General features: G+C 42.8%; 1 protein-coding gene across 1 annotated transcript in view; it reads left to right on the top strand.

Moving 5' to 3' along the window:
- srcin1b (SRC kinase signaling inhibitor 1b) overlaps nt 1–18,990 on the top strand; it is a 93,713-nt gene that overhangs the window by 37,082 nt on the left and 37,641 nt on the right. The window contains exon 3 of the mRNA XM_069664374.1: nt 1,344–1,370. Coding sequence (XP_069520475.1) covers nt 1,344–1,370 — 27 coding nt within the window. The remainder of the gene's footprint in view (nt 1–1,343; nt 1,371–18,990) is intronic.

The following is an 18,990-nucleotide window of genomic DNA, read 5'->3' on the forward strand; positions in this document are numbered from 1 at the left end:
TTTAAATTAAAACTTAAAGTGCAGTAGAGCTCCATTGTTGTCCAAAAACACATCAGTGAGCCTCACTGTTGCACTAGCTAACATCCTCCTTCGTTACCAAGAACACACACTGTCGTTACATTTGAATCAGTCTCACACACACAGCCCTGCTGCCCTAAATACTCACTGAAGCACCAAATGTAGATTAATCCGCTGCAGAAAATAGTCCCTGACAATGCATAATTTCTTCCTGTTTAAGTGATGCATCATAAAAAATGCTTCTCAGTCAAACTTCTTACTTGTGACCAGTTTCAAAGACTCATCTTCAGTCGGAACAAATGTTCTTGAAGCTGGAGAAGCATTGAAAGACATGCTAACACATCGTTGTTGTTTTATTTCTGACATAAACATAGAATATTGTCTTAATCCTCTTTATGTATGCACTTGACAAGAGAGGAATTAGAGCAGAAAGACAGCTGAGATTATCCAAGGTTGTCAGCATCGGTCAGTGTATTGATTTAGCTGCTCGGAATAAGTCGATTGCAGCTAACCGTCTCTTAAAGGCAGAACTGAAAAGGTACGAGGACTTATTTTGATGATGAAGTGAACGTTAGCGTTTGAACTTAATTATTGGGCATCGTCTGAATGTCAAGCTCGAGCAAACACAGCGTCAGCTGCTGTTCTGTGGAGAATCAGAAGGACGTCGACCCGAGCGTTGGCTCCCTCCCAGATAAAGTTAAAATGGCAGCTCCTTAATCCAGTGTCGGTGCATTGCTTTAATCCTGCTCCTGGGTCCTCGCCAGCCAACGCTGCATCCAGGGAGAGTGAGGGGTAGCATTTAGGCGCTGCTGGGCCCACATCATTAGTGCGTGTGAAGTCACTGTAAACATTTGATTAATTGCTGAGAAGCAATTACAAGCAATTAAAGTCCTATTATGATGGCAGTGAAGGACAACGCAAGTTAATCTGGCTATCATCACAATAATTAGCGCATCATTTTCGCACCAGGACTAATGTGCAAAAAATAGGCTTTTTATTGGTTTGTTTGCTTAAGCTTGGCAACAATTTGTGGTAATTTATGCTTCGTGGGGGAGACATTTGGTGCATTTTCTACGTGCTGCATAAAAATAAAGCACCACTGAACTTCCTAAACTTCACGAGTAACTCTTTGTGGCATCATTTACATGTCTTCACAGGAGAACTGAGCGACAGATCGTGTTCTCTCGGTCTTTCCTCTCACTCTAGCTGTTTTATTTGGTTCGCAGCTTAACAAAAATGTCTCACACTCGACTCTTTCTCCCCTCTCTCTCCCTCCCTGTCTCTCTTCTGTCTCCTTTACTCTTTGTTTCTCTTTCCCCCCTTAGCAACAACCAAACTACTGGAGCTTCAAGGTCAGTGCCAATATTGTGTTTGTGTTTCAGCGTAAATCTGTCCCTCTGTGTGGATTTGTCTCTAATAGGATAACTTCTCATTGTGTCTTTGCATGCCTGCTTGCATTTAAGCGTTGGTCACATGTTGGCACACGCTTCTCTTCTGAACTCTCTTGGCTCCGTCGCTGTGACATTTTTGCCTCAGTAAGTGAACAGAACTCTTAAACGGAGACTGAGTGCTGGCAAACCTGTTCTTGAGTCTCGTGTGTCGTGTTTAATTTGGGCACGTTAGATTTAGCCTAAACGAGCACTTATAACTCAGCACTGCCACTTTCTAATGAGCGTGTGGAGGTATAGTTATTGTAATTATCAAACAAAACGGGCACATTTCCCTCAAGTGGAGGCTAAATTGTCCAGCTGCTGTGTTAAGTACAATGTGAGGTCTAGTTAAGCAGCTGGTTAGAGCTCAGAATTCGGCTCCTGCTTCCAAAATTTCCAGACCCGCTGATGTCCGCCCACACCTGAGAGGATTACACCTGCGACTCAAATATAGATGTGTCCGACTCATTGACTGCTGTTTGTTCATGTGTGGGGAAAAAAAGGAAAACATTAAGCGTACCAGAGCTTTGCTGGTGGATTTTAATGGGAAAGTCATCTTCTCTCTGCCAGGACAATAGGAGCAGGAAACTGGCAGCAAAGATGAATGACAGCAACACAGTTTGTCCCATTGTGTGGATGTCATACTCAGACAACTCCAGCTTTATTTCTTATGTTTTGATCTGTGCAAGAGAACAACGCAGTTTGATTTTTGGTGGACAATCTTCCTTCATGTACCTGTTTGTTCTGCTGTGCCTTCTGAAGACGCTCTACAGAGAATGTCTCTGGTGTTTCTCTTGTGTCCGAAACTCCAACTTGACTGGTTGTTGCAGGGATACAACCACTAAGCAGTCATGTGTTTCCTTAATGAAGCCGACATAAGCTAAGCTGGATATGATGTGTAGATGAATCGTGCACTGAAACAAACTGCTGAATTATTGATTTTAATAACCTGCGGTAGGTTTTTAGTCATGCTATCGGCACAGCCAGCTGGCCAGTCTTTCCCTCAGTCCCCCACTGTGGTCTAGATTAAATATTTCTACATTAATTGGATGGTTGGCTTTTAAATTACAGCCATTCAATGGTTCCCAGAAGAAACAGATATTGCTGCTTTGGTAGGGCACGAGCAGGTTGAATCTGTTACTGAGATATGTTGAAATGTTCTTGACTGATTGGCACAACATTTTGCTCAGACATTCATTGTTCCCAGAATTTAAATCTGAAAGACTTCCGTGATCGTCTCAGATTTCCGTTAGCGCCAACATAACGTTTTGGATGGATTACTGTGAAAACTGCCTCACACGTTCACGTCTCCTCAGGACGACTCGCGATAACTTTTCATGTAGCATCATCCTCATGCTCAAACACTGCATATGCCTTCTGTGCAGCCTGCACATTTTTCTGTGGATTCCAGCACAGCATGGGTGTGAAGTTGCACTCTCTTTAATGTGCCTCACTTGCAAGTTTGACTGCTTTCAGCCCCGGGGCAGCTACACCTAGGTTCTTATTTGATTAGCTGCAGGAGAGCGTCTGAGCCGTCCCCAGTGCAGTAATGGAGACGGCAGTAAAAGTGCTGTGTGTGTCAGATTATTCATGCCCTCTTATTTCTTCAGGTAATATTAGTGTAATCTGTACTGTATGACGCCGTTTACTTTACCTAGTGACAGGACATATGAGAGAGGGGATTAGTTGGCATGCAGCAAAACTCGGGAGCCAAATTTAAGCCCACGCTGTGACAAACACATGGTTCGCCTCCAGGATTTCTGCACCACTCGGTTTCCTCTGAAAGTGTGCCGACACTGAAGCTACCATCAAACCAGAGTCAGACGTTTCACCAAGCACTGGCACGGTTCGGACATAAATAGTTTGAAATGTGAAAGGCACAAGTTAATCTGAAATGTGGAGCCGTTAACAGTCGGCACTGCCAGCGTCATGCTATCTGCGTTATTAGTTTGTGGCACGGCTGCAGCACTTCCAACTGGTTTCAAGCTTTTAAAGGGAGGAATGGCACGTGAGAAAAATCCCATTTAAATAACCTGCCAACCTGCCTACTGTAGACTAATAGGTGTGGAATAATTAACCTACTGTTGCCAAAACTGCTGTGAAATGTGGGCTCAGTGATTCAGTTTAAACAGACAGTTGACACAAATAAAAAACTAGTCATTGCTGGTGTCGAGCCGTGCAGAAATATTTGGATAAACAGGCCCAAGTTCTTCTGAGACGTTGAGACTTGTGGGATCTTTTCCATCCAAAGAAATAGTCCCCACAGAAATGCTTCTGTGGATTATTCCCAGTGATTGAGACAGTTTGTGTAAAAACATGTTGCTACTGAAGTGTCTTAAATGTCATTTATTTAACGCTGTGTGCAGCACACAAACCTGCCCTACAGTGTGGTAGATTTCAACATTTGAAAAGTAGCTAAAACAAGCGGTGAGGCTGCTGTCACGATGATTCATGCAGACGGCCGAGGCGGGAAACAGGACATCTTTTCTGTAGACGTGATTAGGATCGTCAAATTTGGTGAGACTCTCAGAGATTCCAAACAAGGTTATTAGTACGAAGCATCACCATCCAAAGTTGACATATTTCCACCATTTGTCTCCTCTGAGATCAAATTTACAGTCGGATCTTAAAAAGCTCCATTAAACTGAGAAAACACGGCAATCTGGACAACAAGAAGCGGATCATTTCAGCACACCATGGTTCAGTCAGACATCAAAGGACACACCAAGTGTGGTTCTCCTTTTGCTATCAATGTTACAAATAAATAAATGATTTTGCATTAGATGTAGCATTCATTTATTTATTGTTAGCCTTTTATGCATTTATTCAGAGAGGGAGAGGACAGTGGATAGTGTTGGAGACGGGGGAGAGAGAGTGGGGATGACACGCAGCAAGGGGCCGAGGGTGGGAGTCGAACTCAGGGCCGCCGCATCGAGGACTGAGCCTGTATATGGGCTGCGCGATTTAACCGCTGAGCTGAACCGACGCCCCTTTAACATTATGTAAAGTTTGCAACCAAATCATAAGAGAAAATGAAGTTTGATAGCTGCATGCATTACAAGAGTAATATGAAAAGAATAGATGAAAACTAACTTTATCGTCTTTGTTAATAACAGGACGTTACCGTTGCAGCATATGGTCATGTGTGTTGCTTGTTGCCATGCTGTCGTTCTGTTGGACTTGGTGTGCTTTTCCTGTGATGTCCAAAATGTCTGTCTGCTTGAATCCCAGTGAATGCACCATAAAGACAATAAGTTCCAGTGAGTTAAACATTAAACAATACAAAAAAGCAACACAGTAAACATTTCAACTGCTTTGTTCAGAAGAGAATGAAACATGATCTGAACTTCAGACGTCTGTTTCTCTCTCAGCTTGATTAACTAATGAGCTCTGCAAAGAGCAACAAAAGGCTGTGATGAGTTATTATTTCCACCACACTTGTGCATACATTAAGCTCTCTGAACAGACCCTTTGACCCTCACTTCATGTACCCAGAGGCAGATTGTACGTCGTGCATATGCTAACCTAAGCACTTACTGCAGCTTATAGCGTCTTAACCATAAAATTACTTGAGATTCTGAAAGCCTCTTTGCATACCTGCTGCTGATCCAGCGAATACAAACGCTGCTGAAGGATTCAGTGAAATGGAACAATGAAGGAGCTGCTGCTTTAGGATTAAACCAAACATAAATGTTTAATGGGTCTTTTACAGTTTGTACTATAAGAATGTTAAAGGGCAAGGCTGCGATTCTGTATTTCTTATCCTCAGTAAATCCCATAAAAAGACCTGAATTTATAACAACCGTCACGTTCATCACAGCCGGATGAATCTTCTTCCTCTGACCTGAACTTTGAAACTCACATTAATGAGCCACACTGTTGACATGCTGACATGTTGCTTCATTACCGTGAAGACACACACAAGCACACACACACACACACACACACACACACACACTGTAGGTTAAAGATGATACCTCTCTTAACAACGTTTCAAAGTGCTTCACATTTAAAAACAAGCTCAGAAAGCCAACTTATTTTAGAAACATTTCATCTGTGGAAATTCTCTTGACCTCCTGACAGCTGCCAATAAATCAAATGATCTGAACAACATCTTGAGTTGTAACAGGCCTGTTAGAAATTGTGCCAAACTACCTGACTACCAATGCATACTCTGTCTGTGCACTTATTGCTACCGGTGCAAGGATAAGACATTTTTTATGCTTTTTATGCCTTTATTTGAGGATAGCGGATAGAGCCGGAAACAGGGGAAGGGAGAGTGGGGATGGCGGGCCGCAGGGGGCCGAGGGCGGGAGTTGAACCCGGGGCCGCAGCATTGAGGTTGACAGCCTCTGCACATGGTTGTCAATGTAACCACTAAGCCAACCAGCACCCACGATTTGTCAACATTGTCGCCAAAAATAGCCGTTAAAATTAGTTGCCAATGAATCTAATTATTGATAATTAGTTGGTTTACATCATCGTGTGTGTTTTACATGCTGTGCGCGGACATGACACCGTTTTCCGGAGCTGAGTTTGCTGGGGAGTGAGCCATCTCACATCCTTACTATCTCTGCTGAGAGTTGAGCAACGCAGAAGAAAAGAAAGAAAATGATTGCGGACCTTGTTTATCAAGCAACATGTCGGTACTGCTCGAGCATTTGAAGAGAAAGCACGATGGAGTTGTGGACTTCATGTATTTTTCTATCAGCACTTTGTCCTCATTTTAAATGGTCAAAAATCTTCTCTTGTGTATCAGTCGGAGCCAAATCAGCAGCAACGTTTATTAAAAGACATATTTTTGAATGACAAACTCTTAAATATTATATCTAAATATTTATTGTCTTTATTGTCAGTTAGCACGTTTAAAAGAACCTCCAGCTACATTTAAGCTGACAGCTAAATGACAGCCATGCAGTCATTGTGCAATGAATGATCTGATTAGTTGATTAATCGTTTCAATAATCGATGACTGGTCGACTATCTAACCAGTCGTTAGTTGCAGCTCTACTCTCTACTTTACTTTTCCTGCAACTTAACTGAGGCAGAGCATGTTCATGTGTTTGAGGTGAATATCGTTTTTATTTCTCTTGTTGGATACGTTAAAATGTTGCTTTCCATTTCTCAGAAGGTTCACACCCCAGCTCTAAACATAAAACTGTTGCATGATTCAAACATCAAATAAAACAGTCATTCCAGTCAGTTAAGTACAGCTATATAAAAGCTTTCTTATGTTTTCAAACGTGGTTTAAAAGCGAATTGTGTATTAATCCACCGCTGAAAATAGTCCCAAACAAAGGCTCTATTTCCTTTTGTTTGAGTAACGTAAAATATCTGAGCCTGGTTGAGATATTTAATTATGTATTTTTGATCAGTATTTATATAAAGACGTCATTTGGAGCACCTAACATGCTTTAAGTGGACTGTCTGGAATCACACTGTACCTGTTTGGGTCCGTCCATCTCTGATTGAACACCAGCTTTATGTAAGGAGGACCGCACCGATGATAGCACTGTAAACAATCTAAACAGCATTTCTTCTCTTCCGTCCATTAGCTGTACTGCTTAGATGGAGATGTATAACATAGAGACAGCCAAGCTTTCGAACTCGACCTACGGGCAGGTTAAAGCCGCCAATTAACCGAGCCTTCATGTTTTATGGACGATTTCTCTTTAAATTTAAACATGCGTTACGTTATGACCACATTCTGGATGAAAAACATCCTCTATAATGTTCTCACGTTTAATCCTTCCACCTCATGTTTTGTGTCGTGTGCTCCTTTTTGGCAGCTCGCGCCGTACATCTGTGTCGCCTGTTCAGCTGGTGACAAACAAACACACCCCGTCTTTATTTGTTGCAGCTCGTGCAGGATTGGTTATCGCTCCTCTTCCTCTCGGGGAGTCGGGGAGTCTCTCTTCCTCTTCTGATGCAATAGAAACCCCTGCAGCAACAAAGCACTGTGTGTGTTTGTGTGTGTGTGTGTGTGTGTGTGTGTGTGACTGTGAGGGTGTATATGTGTTTAATAGTCTCCCACTGCTGCGCTTTGATGTTTGCCATCTCACTAAATGCACACACGAGCACGGGTGATACTCCCGCTGCAAAAACACATCACAGATTAGGAAACAATTAGGTTTTAAACGCACACGCACACATTTACATACACGCGTGGACTTGGAGTGGTCAGGGGAAATGTAATTATGGATGTGCATATATTATACACACATTACAAGACTCCCATCACATTTTTTAACAGTTAGAGGGGATCGTCGGCTCGTCCACAGGGGTGAACATGGATTCAAACAGCAGCCTGCGACTCCTGCTGCTGCTGCTGACTCTGTGTGAAACACAATGGAGCAGAGAGCTGCATAATTCTCTCCTTTTCACCGCTCACAGCCTCTCTTATACAAATATTAATGCTCCATTTTGCGTCTCTCGTGCTCTTGTCTTTCTGTCTGGAGTGGCCAAAGTAATCACAGCCTATTGTCTCCTCTTCTTCGCCTCAGAGTTGGATTTGGAGGAATGTACCATAGTGAAAGGGGATCCTGCTGAAGCTGTCACCAGTTTTCCAATTACTCATCATCCGTCTTCATTTCCGAGGGAATGATTATAAAAACCTATTGCGCCTGGGATTCTTCCTCTGCTTGTTTAAGTAACCATAGAGACAAAGCAGAGGAAATAGTTAATTAAAAAGAGATACCATTCATGCGTCGTCACAACGCTCCATAATACATAATTCCGTGCCTCATTACCATATATATTACTGTATCACATCCAGGACAAGAGTTGGCTCTGCTCAAACTGATGTTGAGTCGTGATGTTCGGAAAATTGAAAAAGGTGACTGAGTCTGTGGCGGAGAGTCGATAGGACAATTCTTAAAACAGAAATTACAATTCACCTCGATTTTGTTTGAGGAAAATGTAAATAATACAGCTGTTATATGTCTTTTATTATCTTCAGAGAGGTTTTATTTATAGAAGCCGTGTTTAAGACTCTCTCTGTCACTGCTTGGAGACCCTTTATCATCTTAACATGTTGTCACTGACTAATATTATATCAATGCTCATGAATGTTGGTGTTTTCCTCCTCTTTCAATTAGTCCACATAGCTTTACGCCATTGATCTGTTTTAGCTCTGCATAAGGGCTGCGCCATTATTGCCAAAATGATAATCTTGATTATTTTGGTAAATGTTGAGATCACATGTACAAATTTTGCGACAAAATAAGACCAAAAATGAAGAGTGTAATTCCAGTGTGTCTTTGGGAGTTGGGTGCATAGGTCTCCCTGTAGAGCCCTGCGCGTCAGATTTCTGACCATTACCGCCCGCTCCTGCAAAGATTCTGACCATTCCTGCCCGCACAATAGTTCCATTGATTTTGCGTCTTCTCCCGTCCCGCAGCGCATAAACAATATTTGATTGTTTGGTATTAATAAAGAGAGGCTCAATACGCTTACGCTGGTGATGCCAGAAGACGAGGAAAAGCTCACTGCTTCCTTAACCCACACCCGTTACCTCAGGGAGATTCCTGCTCGAGCCACACACGGAACAAAAACAGCCAGAGACCGACACAAAGCTCTCCATCATGCGCACTCATTCTGATGTGCGCTCCCTCTAATACACGCAGAAACAGACACACACACACACACACACACACACAGATCTGAGAGGTACATTTATTATAAACCTCAAACCTCACGGGAATCAGCCGGTCCCAATCCCAATGCAGTCCTCTAAGCGTCCCTGTACAGCGTCTCTGTTCTGGATGTCTGACTTGACGCTGGACGAGGAGTAGCGACGTTCTTCCGTTTGGGCCTTCATACTCTCATCATGCTGCACTTGGTTAGTTGTGTTGCTTTGTGGTGCAGACGCAGGTTTCATGACCTCTTTGCTGATTGTTATTTTAACTCGCCCTAAACCTGAAACACCTCCAAACAAGCGACGACGGGCCGTTTCGGGGGACCAGCTCTTCGTCTTCTGTTCCAGACATTTGACTTTTGTTTCTCCCGACGGTCTCTGTTGTTTACTCTTCCACTCTAAACTGCCGCTGCAAGGTCGGTTCATCACATGACATGCCAGCTCCCCCAAAAATGAGACCCAAACCTCTCCATCGCCCCCTGGGGGAGCGGCTGTTCGTTTAGGGAGCGCTTGATTTGATATGCAGCAGAGTTTTCTACGGGTCGAGCATTTTAAACGTCAATAAATTTAACTACGTTCATTTTAAGGTAAGGGAAATGTTTGAATTTGAATTGAAAGGCACCTGATTTTTAACATAATCTTGTATTTCATCGACCCAATTAATCATGTAAACCAATGCCTTTTAATATTTGGATTGAATGACACTCAGAAAGCACATCCTCCATGTAACTGGTGTGAACTCTGCATCATTAGGCTAACCCGCTCTAATGATTACTTCTTTTTCATCAATAACATTTATTAAATCAACTCAGATATGATTGAAAGGCTTTTAAAGTCTGGAAAGTTTTCATTAAGTGCTTTAAATTTCTCGCTGCATGAACCCTGTTTTTAACACCTGCTTAGTCATCACCAGCTCCTGCACACTCACTGCTGTGTTCCTCCAGCATCAGACTGCAGACAGAAAAGAGTCGAGCCAGTCTTAGCTGTCGATCATTTAGGGTCCAGGTCCCAAACTCGCAGCATCAGATAACAAGGTCATTAGGGATGCTGTTGCTCTGGATGTTCCCAGGTTGTAATGAGCACACGTCCTGTAGCTTGTTTTTAGTCACATACACGCTCCTGAAACCGAAACAAATCAGGAGCTGAAATAGCCCCCAAAATAGTTTGCATCAAATGTTAGTGCAGATTATTTTGGTAGGTAGAAAAGAGGGAAAGAGGACGCTCTTGTTTTGGTCTTTGTGTGGATGATTGATGATTACATGAATGCTGTATATCTCTGGAAATCTCATATCCTCTGTGACAGTCAAGACATCATTTGGAGCCAGAAATTGATGCACACTGAAAAATAGCACCAACTAAGCAGCCTGATCGTTCCAGAAAAATGTGAATGTATTCGTTTCAGTCCAAGCCTCCGTGTTTGTATCATTCCAATCATTGACTCGGTTAGCCCTGAAATCTATCAAAGGTTTTTGTTCTGTTTGGTTCCTGTAAGTCAGCGTTAATGACTTGAAACAAAGATGTATTTACTGTATCACATTTAATCACCAAAAGGATTCTTTACTCAGCATCTTGAACATGATTGTGCAATAATGAGAAGAGTCATCAAACATCCTGAAATAACTTTCAGTCTTCAGAAGGATGTGTTTGTGTCGCTTCGGGGAGCCTGACGCTCTGCAAGGCGCTGATCTGAGTCTCTCGCGTCTCATGTGCAGGACGTTTTGTACACAGAGCGGCCTCCCCGGACTTCCTCGGCCATGTGTGTCCCAGCGAGCTAGCTCAACTCTAACCCGTCCAGACAAACGCTTTTGTTGCCCTCGTGCTGTTTGGCTGTTGATATGATGCTCGGTGGAAAATCACTATTCCCCGATCTGACTCAGAGAATGGCGGGAGTGTTTTTCACCGCTAAAAGGCTTAGGAGTCCGACCGCTGCAGCGCTCCCCGACCGGCTCTGTGCAGAGGCACGAGGCCAGAATCACTTATTGACACTTCACTGCCATCTGCCAGGACTGAGAGGTCTGCAGAGCTCCACAGTCAGAGGGCTGAACTTTGTGGAGAGCAATGACTGGATGAAAAGTTTGAACTAGGTTATATGTGGAAGAAATTATCTTCCCCTGCAGGCTTTATATCTGCATCAATGTAGAGATGAAACAGGGAAATATGCTGACTTGACTTAGATGATTGCATGGCTCACACATTAGAAATACAGTAAAAATCTTATGTGTCCTTTTGAAGATGTCAAGGTCAAACCAAGAGTCCAGTCATTGCACAAAGAGTGTAAATAGTCTGATGAACTCCGACTCACAAGTTCAGCCGGCCAGAGTTTCCTAAATGGAGGTACTTGTACCTTTTCTTTGTAACGCTGCACGAGGTTCTTAAGATTTATTTAAATGTTGATTTTAGTATCGCCGGTTTAGCTCAGCGGTTAAATCGTGTGTGCCACATACAGGCTCAGTCCTCGATGCAGCGACCCACGTTAGTCGCCGCAGACGCCCAGTCTGTAATAACACCATAGACTGCAAATGCAAAGGCTTTCATCAGTGGGCCATAGGCTCAGTCACCGTTGTGTTAGCTCATTCGGAGATAGATAGAGACTTAACTGACATTTACTTACATGAAAATCTTTGAGATTAAACCTTTAAAAGCCCTTAACTGACAACTGTTGCCACAAACACCAGGGCATTCAAGTTTGTCTGTGCAATTACAGTTTGGATATTGCATTGCAGATGAAAATGAAGAAAATAGATTTTTGTGTGAACTGAGCATCAACACAGCTGAAAGCATGGAGGAAGAAGTGAAACACTAAGTGGGAAGAACACGTTTAATGCTCGTTTCAAACTCTCTCCAGGTTTTGGGTTTTTACCGAGGAGAAATAAGCCGGCAGTGACACGAGGCCAGCACAACACTACAATTACAAGGTTGTTATTTGGTAATGATGAAGAGATGGGGCAGTGCTGTACTGTGCCTGTACTTTACAGTACAGTCACATGTTTAGAGACACAGAACAGGCTTCATTGTGTTGCAAACAGGAGAGAATTTATGACTTTAGAAAAGAAGGAGAATGTGCAATGTCTGATCCTAGCAGAGTCGGATCCCCCCCGATGGAGTCTGGACACTGGTGGTGGTGGTGAAGGAAGGAAGGATGCAGGAAGAGGAGAGGACTTGGACTGAACCTGGACACTGAAGAATGGATTGGAGGTGACTGAGGAGAGAGAGAGAGAGAGAGAGAGAGCGATATGAATGATGAATGAATGGATGATATGAAACAGGCGTCCTGCTGAGCTTCATTAGAGGGCAGTGTGTGACCTTTAGCATCTTTGCTGTGTCTGTGTGCAGATCCCATGAGCAGGAGCGAGCACTGACATGTAATGCACCTCTTTATATCGACTCTTTCTGCTGGAAAACATATTTCAGAGTTGTTTGTTTTGGAATAAAGTTAGAGAAGCGCTGCAGCGGGGAGCATCTTGGTGGGAAGGTGAACACGAGGTTCCTCCTCTCACTCAGAAACAAACGCCCTTGAGCGAGGCTCTAACCCCCGGCTGCTCTGTGGAGCCGGAACAACACGGCGGCTTTATGAAGCAGTGTCATGTGTGCTCCTCCCTCGGGCTGTTGTTTTAAAGATGTTTCTCATTCTGTATTCGCTGCATTTTTAATACCAGTTGGTGTGCATGTTGACTTAATGGGCTCTAGATGCTGAAGTGTCACAGGAAAGGAATGCCACGGTCTGCAGCAGTAATGCCCATGAAATCTCTGAGTTCGTGGGTGTGGCAGCTGTGTGTAGGGGGCATTTTACAGCTGTGCACAGCTGTCTCATCAATCAGGAGCCTGTGTATGAGCTGGTGGGAAAAATGTGTCTGAGCAGCCAATCAGTGAGGAGGTGGAGATATAACACACAGCGAGGAAAACGTCTGCAGTTAAACATGAACAGGTTAAAGGTTTAAAGCAACACACAGAGCTGAGGATGAAATAACATCCTCTCAGTGCTGAGGAGAGGAGCTGATGGAGCTGAAGAGTGAACGATGGAGCTCTTTTCATGCTTAACGAGATGCTGGAAGTGGAGGTAAGGGTCAGATCTACATAATGCAAGATGTTATTTCAAGTAAATCGACATAAAAGCGTCTGCTGCTGCTCTCCGACGGGCTCAGGGAGATTATAACTGGTTGGATATTCTCTTTAATGTACACACTAATGTTAGTATCAGCCTGTGAAGTTATTGGGTAGCAGAGTGTGGATTGTTGTCAGCTCATCTTCTGGTTAACCCTTTGTGTGTTTTGTGATATTTGGTGGCTTATTTCCTTCTCGTTTGGGCTCCTACAGTCGTTTTTACTTGTAACGTTTTCTACTAAAGAATTTTTCCCCACACATGAAGAAAATACGACCGATTTGAACAAGAAGAAGCGACTCATTTTCCATCCGGATCAGTTTGTTTTTTCTGTGCCGTCAAGAAATTGCATAATTGTTAAAAGCCAAAACAACGATCCAGTCACTCACAGCCCTAACAGACTGTAGTCCGACAACATCCCAGTCCTCGGGCGTTTATTTTCAAATCCTCTCAGGCTTCTGTTCTTCACCCAGACTCCTCGTGTCAGCTTCTTCTCCTCAGGCAGATGTTTTCCGTGACAGACAAAACATCCCCCTGTCCCCTCGTCTGTTAAGGCCCTGAATGCCACACAGGTTTAAAAATGTGTGTAGTAATCATCTTCCTTGTCCTTGATTGTAAATTCTGCTCTGCACTTTATCTGATGTAGATTGGCCTGGATGTGCAACTCATAGTTGTTGCTTTGATTTTGTAATGTAGACACTGATGTCCAAGAGTCTCCCACTGGGACACTAAAGTCCGTCTGATCGTATCTAAATTAGGGGTGCAACAATTAATCGACATAATCGACAAAATTAGTTTCCGATGAATTGAATTATTGATTGACGTTGGTAACGTCATCTCGTGTTTACATGCTGTGCGCAGACATATCAACGTTTCCCGGAGCTGAGTTGCTGAGGGGTGAGCCATCTCGCATCCTCACGATCTCTGCTGAGAGTTGTTCATGCAAAACAGCGACTAGGAAGCGACAGGTGAACAAAACATTGCAAAATAGCTGCGGCCGATGCAACACCATCGCGTCCTCAAACCTTTAGAGTCTGGGAGCATTCTCAACGCTGCAGAGAAAAGGATCGCCTGCAGGAGCTGTGAAGTGGACCGTGTTTATCACAGGAGCACGTCGGTGATGTGCGAGCGTCTGAAGAGAAGGAACGATAGAATTGATCTGAAGTTTTTACATCAGCACTTTGTCTGTCGGTGTCGGTTCGGTCTTTTGTATCAGTAGGAGCCAAATCAGCAGCAGAGTTTATTGAAAGATTTCTTTGTCTTCATTGTTATTTCAAAGAACCTCCGACTAAAGCTGAGAGCTAAATAAGACCCGTTGGGGATTATCCAATTAAATATCAGACTCTGAATGTTCTGCTTTTTCAGTCGGCTACTGTCTTCATGCTTTATGTCACATCCTTGTCGTGCTGAACTCTATCATTGAACTGGATGAAGTGGTTTAGTTAAGCTTCTGATAAAGGTAACTCATAATAAAGCCATGATATATTACAACATGCTAAAAGGACAAAGTTATTGGGCAGCTCTGTTGGCTCACGGTTGTTGCTGTTGTTGTAATGACTTTGTGTGTGGAAGGCAGGGTCTGGTTCACAGCCAGCTGTTTGTGAATCATGATGGAGGTAAAGGAGACATTACTGAAGTTAAACCAACATGATGCTCATGATGGTTGTGTCAATTATTATATATATATACTTTTTTAAGTGTAATGAAATTGTGATATTGCAAACACCGTCTGGTTTGGTGTCACAGCGTTGTAAAGATTACATCAGATCTGAGGCAGCTTGTTTACTTTAAAGAAACATGAACATAAGGTGTAGGTGTTCTGACAAACCTGCCGCTGTACGACACAAGAGAGGACAAAGATTGAATCAGAGCGATGTAACGGTGACAAATGAACTGAGGAGGATTTCAACATAACAGCTCGTTAATAGAAACTTGACAGTCCTTCTCTTGAACGTCTCTCCGTCAGACAAGTGAAATTACACACCTCTTTTCATTGTCTCTCTCCACTGATTACACTTCAATCTGCGGCTGCAGGAAACTGAGTGATGCACATTTGTCCCTCTTATCAGAAATGTTGCGTGACTCTTCTGTCTTCATGAAATTCATGGAGTCCCTCATGCAAGAAAATACAAATAGACATTTCCTGACTGTATGTGCTTCAGATTTCAGATTTATGTAGCAGCTGTTTCAACATCAGAGACCTCTGTGCTCTCTGTTATGTTTTATAATGAGAGCTTTTTACTGCAAAGACACCACAGAGATATCACAGAAAACACACAACAAAACCACTGTGCTGCTTCGGACTCTGTCGGGTTGGGTATGCAGTTTAAACTCTGCTTATTCTACAGCAGAAGTGCAAATTAAAAATAAATTGCTAAATTGCATCTCTTAAAGTAAAGATAAAAATAATCCCCCATTGTTTGAATCTTAAAGGAGGTAACACATGGTGACTGAGCCTATGGCCCACTGATGAAAGCCTTTGCATTTGCAGTATATAGTATTATTATGGGCTGGGTGTCTGTGGCGGCGCCCGGTTAGTGACGCGTTTTCCATCGTCCAGCAGTGGTTGGTCTGCCAGAGAGGGTAGGCGGAACTAAGCGGCTGCTTTTCCGCTCTCTGCCAGTGTTGCGAGTAAACAGTAATCTACTATGGCTGAACAAACAAAGAAAAGATGGATGACTACAGATACAACTTCAACAAGAAGTGAAAATCCAAAGAAGAAGAAACAAACTCGACGCTCAGATGAAGCAAACAGTCTGAAAAGGAAAGCGACCGTCAGCCAGGAAAATCAAGAGTTACAACCGGAGCCGACCGTGGACGTCTGGTGATCTCTGACGTATGTGCCTGCAGTTACAGTTTATCACCATAAGGTGTCGCCAGAGAGAACGAAACTGAGATCTTCAAGATTACCACTTTAACTTTTGGCAACTGTTTCACAAAACAAAGTGGTCACAGTTTGATTTGATTTATTCACAAAAAGTACTTGGAAAAAATCAGGGTTAACGCTATAATAAAAATCTAGACTCCTACACTGATATCAGAATACAGACTCTTTAATCTGAGCAGTGTTTTGCTGTTTGGAACTTATTTTGACACATTTTAGTTTAACATATTTTCCAGTATTACATAATGATGAACAATCTTAGAGTCATTTGAAAATCAGCAGGAAGTCTCGCCGTGGCTGCAGTGAAGAACAGGAGCAGAAATCTAAACGTGTCTTCTTAAATCAGTGAAATCAAACAAATAAAAAATCATCTCTGTTTGAGGTTACACTTCAGGACGAGGCTTCCTGTAGGCTTTGTGTTTGTGTGAAGGGAAAATTAGGTTGATAAACTCCTTCTTGGGGTCTGGTTTGGCTTTATTTAAAAAGTGATTAATCGACCCACATGTGAGCAAACGAGCTCCAGAATCAGGCAGACAGCACTCTGTGTGACGCAGGATCAAAGGCAGCACCTGTGGATTCAATGCTGCGAAAACAACAGTCAAAAAATCCTTCTTATTCTGCCTTTAAATATATATATTGACTTGTGTTGATACGCTGCTCTCTGGGGAAAGGAAAATCAACAACAAAAACAGGTGTTTTTTAATATAATAGTAATTTGTTGGCAGTTAGCTTAGATAATTGACACAAACAAAAGATGCAAAGTAAAGCCCACATTTTATAATCATATCAGACAAAGAGGCAAAAGTTCCTGACGTTTGAGAAGCTGGAACCAGGACGTTCTACATGTTTTTTCTTGTAATAATTGTTTAAGTGATTGCTTATTAATATCCTGAGTCATCCACTAAGTGTTGAAGCTCTAGACACATGCGTAATTGTTCATTATGATTTACTCTGTGATGGACTTAATAACAGTCGTTTCAGACGCGGTGGACAGTTGCCTCGTTATTTGATGAATCACCTTCTGGGAAACTGTCTGATGAACTTTCCCAAACCAGGACGTCTCCGTGCACGAGTCACAGTGGTGTTGTAATGCAGACGGTGTTGTTGTCGGTGAACTTCCTCGTCTCTTCAGACTCAACATATTTTCCTTCAGGACTTACAGAGGCTTACTTGATGTTTGATTTTACGTCACAAATTATCATAAAACAAAAGATAAATGGACTCTGCTGCTTTAAATCAGTTAAATATAAACTTTGATATCCTTTAATCCTCTGTAGGAGCTGTTGTCATGATTGATTCTGCAGTGAGAACAACTTAAAGCCCTTTTCTTTTGAAATCATGTGAATCTTTAATCATTTTATTTCCTTATTGACTTTCGGCTTTATTAAACCTCTCGGGCGTTTTCATGTTTTTCTCGCCTCTCTTAAAGCCGTGTCATCCGATTTCATTTCAAATGCATCACACAATGTATGAATTAAATCACTGTACAAGTGTGATTCAGGCCGTTCTTATCAGCCACTTCCTGTTATGACTTATTACTGCAGCCACAGTCACTGACTGCAGCGGGCGGCTTATGAATGATCGTCAGGAGAGAGTGTGAGGGAGGAGGTCCGCTGAGACATCCTGTGGGAAGGTTTATCGACTGTTACTGAGGAAAATATAACCCAGTGTTTGCCAACCTTCCTTTCTTCTTATCGTCCTCTGCAACCATCTGAAGCTCCCTCCTCACGATTAGTCTCATTTTAACCCAAAGACTAAATGATTTATCAGTGTGCTCAAGAACTAATCCCTGTCTGTACTTACACACCAGAAGATCACATGACCGCTCAGCTACACTGGGAATGAGCATGCTGGTGTAAACAGGCGTTGCTTCTCTGACCCAAAAACAGCGTTCCTCCATGCAGGATTCAAATCCCTCGAATAAGAGGCAGCAGTAGCGTTAAAGACCCCCTCCAGGTAAAAGATTTAACCTTGTCAACATCTCCATGTGGTGTTGTTCATGTGCTACAAGACATATCAGGGACAACATCAGCATCATCTCCAGGCTGGGCCTGTCTGCTTTTAAACTGCAGTGTACCGAGGACAGGCTGAACAACACGTGTTCTGATTGGCAGGTTTGAGACGTCACAAACCTAAGGAGCCAATCCTGTTAACGGACGGGGTGACGCTATGCATATCATTATGTGTAACCTATGGCAACCACTTCTGCGATGTGCGAGCCAGCTGTAACCGTCATCGTCATTTTTGCAAACTCACTACTGACTACAAACGTTACTACTGATTACTACATTTCAAGCTGCTAAGTTTCAACAAGTTGCCACTAAACGACGGCAGAAACGTGTTTTGTTTCCACGACGGAGGCGGCGGTTGGAAATGTGCATAGTGGGCGGGGCCTATGCAGATTCATGAATTTTTAATGAGGGAGAAGGAGGAGATGCCTTGGGAGGATTTTTACAAGGTAATTAAATGTATTTTGCAGAAAAAAACACATCAGACACAATTTATTATCTCAAGCAGATCATTTTATACGTCTTTAAACATGACTGGTCTTTAAAAAATGCACATTTTAACTGCACAACAGCAGCTAGCACAGACAACAAGGCCAGCAGCAGCTGTGAAAGTTGTTGACGTTTTAACCGCTGTACGTCGAGGCTGATGTTGATGGTTTTTTCCTTAAAATATGGTCTCTGATAGGGGTGCACAAATCATGGTATCATGGCAGGACAAGTCTGAGTGATAAGACCCAATCAGAAAGTGAGTTTGGTGTCTGAATCTAATCCAGAAGTTTCTTTCTTTGTGCACAATTACATGCAGCACGCCTGCACGATATGAAAGAGTGCATTGTTTCTAAGTCTGTCTGCTGTTCTGTGTAACACAATACCTGTTTGCAAAATGTCCCTCCTGAATCCAACATAAATCCAAA

This window comes from Semicossyphus pulcher, unplaced genomic scaffold (genome assembly GCF_022749685.1).
Source record: "Semicossyphus pulcher isolate SPU_LCO1_2020_fin unplaced genomic scaffold, fSemPul1.0.p SCAF_16, whole genome shotgun sequence".
Lineage (NCBI taxonomy): Eukaryota > Metazoa > Chordata > Actinopteri > Labriformes > Labridae > Semicossyphus > Semicossyphus pulcher.